General features: G+C 40.3%; 1 protein-coding gene across 1 annotated transcript; it reads right to left on the reverse strand.

Annotated features, from left to right (window-relative positions):
- Positions 1-1,817: 1,817 nt before the first annotated feature.
- LOC142031451 (uncharacterized) lies at positions 1,818-11,366 on the reverse strand. Its single transcript, XM_075028918.1, has 8 exons — positions 10,578-11,366; positions 9,015-9,101; positions 8,510-8,743; positions 6,675-6,697; positions 5,650-5,795; positions 4,964-5,064; positions 4,767-4,868; positions 1,818-3,679 (listed from the first exon to the last, which is right to left on the reverse strand). Exons 1-8 carry the CDS (start codon positions 11,160-11,162, stop codon positions 1,892-1,894), a joined length of 3,066 nt encoding a protein of 1,021 aa, XP_074885019.1. The 5' UTR covers positions 11,163-11,366; the 3' UTR covers positions 1,818-1,891.
- Positions 11,367-12,243: the final 877 nt, after the last annotated feature.

Below are 12,243 nucleotides of genomic sequence, written 5' to 3' on the forward strand. Positions count from 1 at the left end.
TGAAACACTGTAATAGAAATGAACAGAAGATACGTAGAAAATAAGCAATTTTAAGAAACTCAGTAGGGTTTCTGAATAACCCTAACTCATTAGGAATTATTTTTGTCACTGTAACAGAAAACAAACATTTTCTACAACCTTCTGGCAACAAGTTTTATGGGTGCCTTATCTGCGTCTCTAAAATTGTTCCATTTTTCTTGCTTTCATTATAGTGAGATCAACCTCCATTCATTACACACTCTGCCATTATCATCATGGTCAGCCTTTTTCTTCCAATAATTTAACTTAATACCTTTTTAACACTTCTCTCCTACACACGCAGAAGAACATGACAAGAACGCCTAGAGATAAAAGCAGAACAATTCTTAGGGGAAAACTGAAATACAGTAAAACTTAAGAGATGAACATAAAGAACTAAAACAATAAAGATAATTTTCGCCACCTTCCTTACTATAATGCAAACGGAAGATTAGTAAGTTTTATAAATTCTAAAAACTATTTTTCAGCACATTTAGAGGAATGCACTGCCACAGAAAAACTGAGGCCAAGAATTTAACACAAGTCAAATTAAAATTAGATCACTTCCTAAACCAAGAACAGTATTTCTAAGTATTCTGTCACAATAAGTATACTGGTAAGCCTTGCAGAGATTTAAATTTAAGTACTATTTCTCTTACGAAGTTACAAAGATAATTTGGATCTTTTTTTCTTTTTAAAAGATGTCTATCTAGTTGCCTGTGAAAAATTCTGAAGGGATATTAAACACTCTGATCTAATACTTGCCAGTTGACATAGCTACCTAACACAAGATTCATTTATTTAAAGTCTGGCACTAAATGAAATAAAGCTTTAATCTGAAATAGCACTACTGTCTGCATATTCTAATAGCTAAAGCACAATTATCTCTTGTATGCAACAAAAAGGTTAATAAATTAGAAAAAGATGGTATTTTTATCCTCACTGTGTCATATTTCACAGACTAAAAATTCAATGAGTTCTGGATCAGTGAGAAGTGCTGTTTTCCTCTTTTGCTGTCATTACACAAATTCTAAAGGGAGATTTTTTGTGTTTTAAAAGCTAGATTATCCTAATGCTTTCATCAAAACAGCAAGTTAGTATCTGTCCACTGGTTCCAAAACTGTTGCCAAGAGGAACTGAAAATTAGTTGTGACTGTTACTTTTCATAAAGGCAGCGGTTCAGAAGCATAGCTGACACCCTTCTGCAACGCATAACAAGAACATTGATGTAGTGTTTCAATTTCAAAAGTGGAAGAGAAATTATTGAAATTACACTAGAACTTGCACCTTCAGTATATATTAAATACATCACAGAAAAAACAAAAAACAGCAAAAGGGAGATACACAAAGCAATTTCCAGTAATGCCCTTCAACATCCTTTGTTTTCCCCATGGCTCTCCTCCCTCCCTGCCTATGAGGTGAATGCTATTGTCTGTACTCTTTCTGATTTAACCCTAGTGCAAGTGCTGCTGTACCAAAACAGCAATATACTGCTTCCTGTTGCTGAGGCTTCACTGAACCTGCTTTCTGGGACATCTCAGTCCCCCACCACCCACTCACACCCACCCCAGCAGTACTTCTCAGGTGGTCTGCATTCTTAAAGATACAGCATACATGGTCATACTTGAGTCTTTAACAAGACATGACATTTTTGGTTGTTTCTTCAGTTTGCGTTTGCACTATAAAAATAACTTTAGTACATTGTACTTGTTGATAAGCAGTCATGTTTCTAACACAAAGGTACCTCAATTGGCAAGAATCAGGGAGAACAACAGCTGTAAAATCACAGGTATCCCCACTTTTTAATGTGTTAAGTAGCATTTATTTAATTCCAGCTTATTTAAGTATAGTCATCTTCCATTTCACTCTCTCTTCATGTCTCTGATTTTCTTCTAGTGGATATTTTGTCTTCAGCAACAGAAAAATATTCTGATGCACTGCTGGTATCAGTAGAGATGGACGTTTGACTTAGCTCTTCAGTGTCAGAATCGCTGTCACTTGGCATTCCTCCTGCTTCATTTACCGTAAGCACAGAACCTCCTAAAGATGGATCATTGCACGTGCCAGGAACAGAACAAGCTGCATTCTGAAACTGTACAGACTCAGGTTCATCTTCCCTCCTAGGACAGGAAGAGTTGTTCTCAGCAACAGTTTCACTTCCTTCATCTTTTACCTTTGTTTCTTGTTTTGTTGTAATAATAAGTTGAGTGGAAGATGCGTTCTCATATTTAACAGGAAGGAAAACTGAACAAAAAGGCTGACTACAAGAAGAATTACTATCAGCAAGCATTTCTGCACTTTCAGTTTTCTCAGATGAGTTCACAGGAAAGAATGAACCTTCACATTTTGGATGACTATGTCTAGAAGCAGGCTCTGTACACTGTGAAGATACAAGCTTCCCTAGATTTAGAGGTGTTTTGTCAGATTTTATCTTCTCTTTTTCTGTTTTTTCAGTACTATTTCCAGACAAAAACACAGAGGAAGTCAGCGAATCAGAAGTATTTCTGACAATACTTCCAAATGAAAATACTGTTGAAGGCAACTGGAAACAGTCATTTTTGAAGGAAAATACACAGTTACTGGGGAGAAGGGGGGACTCTGAGACATCATTTATCCCAGCTGCAGTGTTGGGTTCTGAAGTACTGCAAGCTACAGCTGTGATGGATTTTGAGGCATTAGCTTTCTGTTCCCCTGAGACAGATGGTTTCTGTGTACCATATTCTGCAGTTTCCTTTGCAGAAAGTGTTTTTTCTTTCATGTGAGATGACGTACTTTTGTCAAATGGCTTCTCAGATTGGCTAAAAAATGAGGATAATGGTAAAACCTTAAATGAATTGCTGACTCCCAATCCTGCAAAACAATCTCTTTCTGAATTGCCAAAGGGAAATGAACAATCTGGTTTCTCACTTTCTGCTGAGTCTACATTAGGACTGGTTGAAGCATCAGAAACTGTGGTTTTTGTTACAGGACCATGTTTTCTAAATTTGCTTTCATTCTCATTATCAGTTTTAACCACACGATCACATTTTCCTAGATAAAATTGAGGGAAAACATATTTCCTGTCTTTCTTTTTGAAGGAAAATGTACCTGCATCTTTAATAAATCTGGGTAATGAGTTGTTACATGCACTGAAAGCAAAAGGTGAAGCAGAAAGTCTCTCTGCAGAAACATCTAGAAATTCTGAATTTGAAACGGTAACATTTACTGATGCTGCTGGTTTTAAGCCAGGTGAAGTGCTAGAATTTGTGTCCGTTTCATTGGAAACAGTAACTGCCGCTGCCTGCATTGGCAATTTTTCTTTAATTACTAAGTCTTCGGAGTTTTCTGATAAGGCTGGGGTGGTTACTTCCTGGGAACTTCTCTCATGAAATAATTTTAAGTCACCATTTGTTTCAGAAAAGTTCATATTTGTGGATGGGATGCTGTGATTACTGGTTCCAGAAAAGCTTCTCTCAAAGCCATCTGCTCTTTGCAGGGTTCCCGTTTTTCCTTTATCTGTGTTGTTTGCTTTGGTAGGTGAAGGTACAAAAGGAGTTCCTGAGGACCTATCCTTCAAAGCCTCAGGAGTTACAAATTTATACTTTTTATTTGCAGGTAAAGTTTGTGTCTTGAACTCATCGGTGAGCTTCTGACGTTCCATATAGTATCTGTAACGTAACTCCTACGATTACAGCAAAGAATCCCGTTAAGTAAAATGGCATGTGTGGATTCAGAGTTTATAAAACCCACATACGGTCCTAAGACTGAAGAAAAGTTTTCATATATTCTATAGCATTTATGATGTATTTTTCCATTGCTGCTAGAAGACAACAGAACACAAGTCATTATGGAAAAAAGTTCTTTAAAAAATAATTGAACAAGATACACATGGAACCCTGATGACAAAGTAGGTTTTGAAACAGGAGACTATAGAAAACTGTTTAAAGTCACTGCCAAAACCACAAATAACTAAAAATAGTAGCTTAGACAGTAAGTGACAAATTCTCAAGTTGTCATGAAAAATAACCATCTGAAACCAATTTTGCTGGTCATAGTTTTTTTTTTTTTTAATAGATACAATAACTATGTAAATTGTATTCTCAATGGCAATAAGCCACAGATGTTCTTCAAAATAATACAGCAAAAGAAAAATAATTCTATATTAAAGGACCTAAGCAACTTCTTCATTTAATCATCTGCCATTGGCATTCTCAGAACATACATTATGCAATTCACTGCCAGCCATGCTTCACCAACTGTAACTAGAATAATTCTGTACAGAACAATACTCACTCAGCCACCCACGTGGAACTGCTAGTGAGTGAAACAATCTAGTTGTATAACTAGATCATTGGAAATAACACAAAAAGAGAGACTGGTTTCAGTTTCATGTCAAATTATCAGGAATTTGGTCTTAGAAGAGTGAATTTATTATCTTCAGAAAACAGAACACAGGCAGATGACTTCCTCTTCAAATAGGCAATAGGGAAGCTTATTTGGATTACAAAGCTACAGATGTGACTCAAAAAGCCACAATAAAATATAAAAATAAGTATTTGAAGTCAGTAGTAAGATTAAGTTCCAGCTTTCTGAAGAAAAAAGAAGAGTAAAATCCTGACAGCTTTAATAACCTAGTCAGATTTATATTCTAGAATTGGAAGGGTAACTTTCTACTAAGAAAACTGAAAAAGATTGTAAAAGTTTATTTAGAAAGTTGTGTCATAACAAATAGTAACTTAGCCATACTTACAACAGATGTTCAATCATACCTCATGACTCATATTTTGAAACGCTGACATTTCTGATATTGACATTAAGCGAGTACAGATCCTGCTACCATCTGCTAGTGCTTCCTCCTGTCCTGCTACAGGCTGAAAAATGTTTTGCAGCAGACATTATAGTTTATTTTGATAAGAAAAAATAAACAAAACAGTACAGTGTTGTAGCCCCATAGTCAATAACTTACAAGAAATGTGTTGGGTATATTCTTCTGGTCCTGCCATTGCTTCATGTTATTTTTAAATAGAGTATTTTTTGTTGAATTCTCATTTCCTCCAGAAGGTAGATCTATCAGAAAGAATACAAGAATACTAATGGAGAGCATATTAAGTATGGAAAATACCAAAAGGTTCCTGTGCATCTAAACACAGATTCCAATTAAGAACAAAAGTATATTGCCCTAAGTGAGACCCTAGTACTTGTCGAAACTTCTGTGATAGAAAGCAAGTGGCCCACACAAGAAGTTTTCTAAATGCCTGGAGATTCCTGCCCTGATACAAAACCCAACATTTTCTCCTTGAGGTAAAAGCATTTAATCAGAGCGTAGTTAACATTCACACTACACTACAACAAATGCCCATCTACTTCAGCAACACACTTCGGACAGTGACGATACTGGTTGCATAGGAAAATTATAATGGTACTTCCCCCAGCTTCCAAAAATACAGTCTAGGGACTTTGTAGAGAAAGCACAGTCATAAAATGCATTTAAAAGCCCTCGATGAATTTAACATCCATTAATTTCTTCAGATGCTTTCTGAACTCTTGCATGCTTTCGCCATGCAGATTGTTTATTAGCAATTAGTTCCACAAATTGCAGGTTGCTAGAGTGATTCCCTGAATCTTGTCCTATATTAAGTCCTTCTTCCCTACCTTTAACAATGCCTACATTAACAGGCATTAACTTCAAAGCCAAGATTTCATTAACCACAGGTTTGATATCCATCTTCTTTTGAGTATATTCTGGTGGTTTTTCATAGCTGGATGCTATATTCATCAGGTCAAGCTGAGTTTTCATTCTGGAAAGGGGAAAAAAACACCCAATCTTAAACACTTTTCTTAAGGCTCACATGCCAACAACTAAATTACACCTACCTAATACAAAAAAAAATTAATTTTAAAAAGAAATCACTAAAAGGGAGAAAATATCAGAAAAAGTTAAGGCCTCAATAAAATGTCAAGTTTCCTAGATTTTTTTTTTTTCTTAAAACTTACTACTTGACGATTCATTTGAATTAGGTTTCATACACAATGGAAATTGCAATAAGTAGTGCCTGTAGTTCAGCAAAAAGATTAAAACACCCCCACTTTTCTTAGTGTACAATACCTGAATCTAAATTATACTCTTTCTTCAGAGGGCATTGCTAATGTTAGTCTCAACCACAATATATTTTAAAGAACTCCATTTCCAATATTCTTTCTTAAACTCTGCTTAAAAAGCAATAAGAAATGTAATTAAGAATCTTTAGAAAAAAACATACAGGGTATGTGCACTGCAAACACAAAAATGAAGACACTGCAGAATCTCTGTACACACACTTAAAGATTTTTGTAAAAGCTTCAGGCATGCTTTAGTGTTCCTGAGTTTAAATATCTAAAAATATCCAATTGCCATGTATTAATGAATTCCTATACTCAGTTTTTGCCAGGGAGCCAATTCAAAAGATTTATTATCGCTAATCCCAGACAGTACATCACTAAAATTCTTGACACGTTGCCTAAAATTTGGAATATGGAGCATCCAAAAAATCTGAAAGCATTATAATGTCTTAATTACCAAATACTATTTTCATTTTAAGTTGCTATATCTGACCATATCCAAAGAAACTATTTTCTTAGTTTTTAATCTTAAAATTACACTAGAGAACTAACAAAGCATGAAAAAAAAATATATATACCTTGTATTCAAGCCACAGGCCACCTATAAATAAAACAAGAATTTGTAAGATATGAATGAGTTTTCCTCCAACTCTAAAAAGAAGGAGATTATTGCTTTATCAAAATACTTCAGAGATTGAACTCCCTGTCTTCATTTCACAGGACTATAAGAAATAAACCTGTTAACATTAAAAAAAAAGAAAAAAAAAGAGCATACAAATGTAAAAAAAAGTATGTCTGGGACAATGATTTATCTTGTCATGTTTTGTGTTAAAGACAAAAAGAACTCCTTCAGAGCCAAATGAAGGCACTCAAATCATCAGTCATGACCCATATAGTTATCTAATCAATTTCAGATGTTCAGATATTTGTAAACATTCCAATGAAAGACTGTTCTGTATTTCTTGGCAAGAGAAGCCTCTGCTACCTGTTCTCAAGATGCTATTACACTGAGATTAAAAAAAAGCTGTCTTTTAGTTTTAATTCAGCCAGATAATGGCAGTATGAAGTGCACTGCGCTGTAGTCAAGTGACACTTCCCAAAGAATGGGAGTAAAAACCTGACTGGATTATAGACTAGCTGCCTCCTTTTAAAAACCCAGTGATCTCATTGAATGCAATCTTATAACAACAACAAAAACCCACCTCACTGAAATGAGTTGTGTAGTGTTATGAGGGGCAGGCGGGAAGGTGCTAAGTTTAAAGCATACTCATCACTGGAGTCAGAATATTTCTTCCAAAAGTGGGAGTTGCTTTTACTTTGGGTAGAAGTGAAATTTTCCTTAACGAGTTGTTACCAGAAACTTAGTCAACCTCTAAGTACTTTCTTAGCTTCTCATTTATCTGAAGGCAGCAAAAAGACCCACTGCAGAAAACAGCAATATGCTGTAGTTTCTTAGGAAAGCATAAGCCTTGAAATTAAGTAAAACACAAAATTCAGTAGTTATTTAAGTACTTTGCCCCATATCTGCCTAAATTCCATACAACTGCAGCCACAGTGTTTGACATAAACAGGATTAAAAGGTCTACACTAGTTTAGGTAACAGTGAAGATTAAGCTTGTGTCTTGGGTTCCTCTAGCATTTATCTCTAAACCAGAAACAGTGTTTTTCTGTGCAGTTCCCTTAAACATTATGAGGAAGACTTTCAGAGTCTTGTATACAGAAGTGTATATACTACATAGTAGAGCGTATGTCAGAAGCACCTAAGCCAGCTTTGAATAGGCTGATTTATCTCCATTGCACACCTCGGTGCAAAGTTTACAGTGGGTTTTAAAATCAGTATAATCGCCTTAGCTCAGGTATCCCAACATGGTACCCCACTGTGCAGCACAGACAAGTTATCGATTCTGGCTCCAGTCTTCACCCAAAAAGCATTTTTATTGTCTTGCAACTTCAAAAATGCAATGGAAATGCTCAATACACAAAGCATTTGAAAATAAGTATGAAAAAGCAAATAAATGTGAGAATTTTGAAGGCAGTACTAGTAAATAACTCCCTATCCAGCACCAAGGTAGCTTACTTTCACAGCTGGTAGCATAATACAGCAAGTGTTAGAGCAACAGCTACACACAGTCAATATTAATTTCATTAGTTTTCAGTGAAGAAGAAAAGTGTCTACTGAATTCACTAAACATAACTGATAAGCTGCAAAGAAAGCTTTTCAAACTTTTCTAAAATGAAAAGCACTGCTATAAAAAAAGTATGAAGTGTTAAGTAATTTTAGTCTGTATTCTTCATTTGTTGAATTTCTTTTTCCTGATGCAGTCATTATCATAATCTACAAAATAGCAGGCTCTATATGACATTTGAGGTTCATTATACAACTGATATCAAATAATAACTAAAAGGCCATCACCTCCAGGAAACGCTGAGGATCACACTCATGGACAAGCTTTTCACAATCCTTCAAAAAATTCTCAATGGTCTTCTTGTGAGTTTCCTTCATTTTCTTCCAAATCTGAAATTCTTTCTCTTTTTTACTTCTTTGATTTTCAACATCTTCTAGCAATTGCTGTTTCTTCATTTCCAGGGTTTTGAAAATTTCTCCAAATTCCAGTGCAATTATTTCCGCATCACTGTTCAGCACCATCTAGAAGCAAGAGAACATAAAAACAGATGAAAATGCAGTAACGATGTCTATATGGGATTCACTTCCCCAAGTAAGCTCAGAGCACATCTCTGCCACAAGGAGCACTAGTATACTCCATGTTGTGATTAACCTATCATGAAAGAGAAATAAAACCACATATATAAAATATATATATTTCTATATAATATATAAAAATATAATTTAAAAAATATTTTTATAGTATACATTCATATATATATATATAAAAAAATATCCAGCAACTGTAACTCACGTCCGTATCATTTGGTTGACTTGAAATTTCATTCATCAGCTTCTCATTTATTATTCTCATTTTTTTCAGACTGCTGAAGAAGGTTAACTGCAAGACAATTGAAACACTTAATACAACTTTATCCACTCCATAAAATAAATACATTTCAGTGGTTATCTAGAATCACATCAAGGGATGTGCTGTAAAACATATTAAACAAAGGCTGTGATTCAAAACATCACAACATTTAATGCTTTCCTGGATCAGTACACAAACTTACTTTTGCTATTTTGCAAAATAATATTTTTAGGCTCACCTACAATGCATATTGCTAGAATGGCTACAAGGCTACTTCACAGTTTAAAAAAAAAGGCTGAGGGAAACAATGTTTTTTTTTAAAAAAAAAAACCTCTCCCCTCACACAGACATCTATCACAATGTAAGTTTTAATGCTGTTATTCCAGTCTGACAAGCAACTGTGTGATAATTGCCTTTTTTTTTTTTATGCCTCAATGATAAAATAGAAAGTTGTCCATAACTGAGTTATTTCTGTTTGGTTTTAAACTAAGATTATCACTGTTTTTTTCCTCCTTTACCTCACTACGGTATCACTAAGTTTTACATAGAGAGTCTAGTGCAAACACTGTTTTCCCCTGGTTTCCTGAGTGACATGCAATTGGTGATGGGAGAGGCAGTAGGGAAATCAGTGCAAAAGCAACTTGTGGCTTAAAGAATAGTCAGTGCTGTACTTAAACTTTCATACCTATACTCTTCATCGCTGCCCTGCAGTCGTTTCAATTACTGCACAGCAGAACTGCTGTATGACATGCTGCCCTGCACCCAATTTGCATAAGGCATGAAAGGCTCATTCTACCCAGATGGTAGCTATTTTGGCAAAAAACACAACTACTACCACTACAAAGCTGCCAACCAACCATCAGGCCAGGCAGTTGCTGTCTTCATGCAAACAGGAATGCATTTTGGTTTTACATTTATGAACTTATTACTTACCTAAACCATCTATTTCTAAATATGTAATTATCTCTGACCCAAATTACCTATGCCAGCTCAGAGAGCCTATAAACAAAATATCTGTGGGCGGTTTTGGGGGTTTTGTTTTGTTAGTAGGACTAACATCTTCCCGAACTTGAAAAAACTGGATCCAGACACGCAATAAACTCTTGGCATCAGTGCGTTTCTTCGGCAAAGACTGCCAGTCTCGATATTAAAAAAAAACCCAAACAAAACCGAAACCCAACCCAACCCAACCAACCCCAACTCCTCAGGTGCTTTGGCAAGCTGGGTTCCGCTCTGTGGATACTGTAAAACCGCCCGGTGCCCTGCCTGCGGCGGCGGAGGTCTGCCGGCAGCAGGGGAAGGCGCACCCCGGGAGCCCACAAACAAATCCCGCCTCCCGCTTCCAAGCGGCGGACCCCCTCGCTGCCTCTCGCCTGTGCCCACCACACCGCGCTTCTCCCTGCGTCGCCAGTAAGAGCAGCCCGGGGCCGGTGGGATCCCCCGCGGGAGAGCGAGCCTGACCGCCCCAGCCGGACCCCCGGCGCGGAGGGGAAGCGCGGCGCTTACTTTTTCCTCCTGGTACACAGTGTCTATGAGGTTGACGGAGTGGAAGATGCCTTGGTGCTCCTCAGAGACGCACTGCCCGCACCCCGCCTGGCGGCACATGCGGCAGTACAGCTGCACCAGCCGGCTCGGATGCTTCTGGCAGGTTCCCCCGAGCGCCAGCGGGGAGAGCAGGCCAGGGCCCTGCCCCGGCTCTGCCTCCCCCGCCTTGGCGGCCCCTGCCGCGCCGGACCGGTAGAGCTTGACCACCTCCGCCAGCGTGGTGTTGACAGGCAGCGCGGCGGCGCCGCCGCGGGGCAGCGGGCACAGCTTCCTGCACAGCGGGCACGACACCCGGGCGCCGGCCGCGCCGCCGCCAGCGCCCGCGCCCGGCCCCGCTCCCGGTCCGGGTCCCCCCCGGGAGAGGCGGGCCTGCGCCTGCCCCTGTCCCTGCCCCCGCTGCTGCTGCTGCTGCTGCAGGCGGGCGGCCTCGGCCGAGGCCAGGCACTCCAGCACGCAGCCCCGGCAGAAGTTGTGCGAGCAGAGGGGCAGCGTCACCGGCTCCTCGAAGAGGGACAGGCACACGGCGCACGTCAGGCTGGCCTCCATCTGCGACAAGCAGGCGGGCGGCCGAGGAAGCCGCTCCTGCTGCTCCCGGCCCGGCTCGCAGGCGGGCCGGCTGGGCGCCCCCGCCTCGTCACGCCGCCCCGCCGCCTCCAGCCCGGCGGCAGCGAGCCCCGCCGCCGAGGGGCCGCGGGCCACGGCGAAGCAGCCGAAGACCCGGCAAGCTCCGAACTCTGGCCGCCGCGGCCAACCGCCAACTTCCCAGGAAGCGGCGCCCGGCGGCCCGGGGAGGGGCAAGGGGAGACGACGCGGTGGCGATTGGGGGAAGCGCGAGATTGACACCGCCGCTTTCCAGTCAGAGCAGAAGAAGGGAGTGAGGCGGCGCCACAGGGGCGGGGCGGGGCGGGGCGCGGAGCTGACCGTGTGTGACCGGTGGCCCGGCCGCGCCTCTGCCGGCGGCGTGGGGCGGGGCGTGCTGGGGCCCGCCCCCTCCCGGCCTGTGAGCGGCTGCGCCCCGGGACGCCTGCGGGGCCCTAGCGCCGCCGCCGCCATTTTGTGACAGGTTCTCCGCGGAATTCCTGCTCTGCGTTTTGGGAGGGGGCCTCGTGCTGTGGGAAGCACCGCGTGAACAAGGCGTTTGCGGTTGAGAGAGGTGTCCGTGTTCCTATCTGCACGTACATGGAGTTAAAGCGAAGTAGCTCCCCAGTGCTGAGGTACGGCTGTTATTAGCTACCTCTAAGTACAGTTGCAAAATCGTGATACAACTTAAGCTCAGGGTTTTGTTACTGCCGACAGACTGGGATAGTGCTCATCTCATTCTCGGTTTTGTTCGTGGTTTATTTTTCTTCCCAGAGCCGTTCCTTCCAAAGTTCTGCCTTAATGGTTACGCTATCCACCTGAAGTATTTTGAAATGTGTCAAACTCAAGAGGGACTCAACTGAAATTTCAAGTTTATTGTAAATTAGTAGGTTTGTAACATAAAGTCAGTATTTGCAAAAAAGCAAGATGCACAGAAAGTCACGTTATTTTCACAGACTGAGGGAGGGCACAGGTGCAAACAGCATAAAAGCGTATTTGTATGTTTTTACAGTAGCGCTTTATTCAGTCATACTGAGCCATACTTGCA

The sequence above is a fragment of the Buteo buteo genome, chromosome 1 (assembly GCF_964188355.1).
Source record: "Buteo buteo chromosome 1, bButBut1.hap1.1, whole genome shotgun sequence".
NCBI classification, from domain to species: domain Eukaryota; kingdom Metazoa; phylum Chordata; class Aves; order Accipitriformes; family Accipitridae; genus Buteo; species Buteo buteo.

Excerpts from the sequence above, each read along its gene's own strand:
- LOC142031451 (XM_075028918.1), bottom strand. The coding sequence starts at position 11,162 with ATGGAGGCCAGCCTGACGTGCGCCGTGTGCCTGTCCCTCTTCGAGGAG. Across the intron at positions 9,102-10,577 it reads CTGTGTACCAGGAGGAAAAA|TTAACCTTCTTCAGCAGTCT; the intron begins GTAAGCGCCGCG and ends ATTGTCTTGCAG. Across the intron at positions 8,744-9,014 it reads GTCAACCAAATGATACGGAC|ATGGTGCTGAACAGTGATGC; the intron begins GTGAGTTACAGT and ends TCTTGCTTCTAG.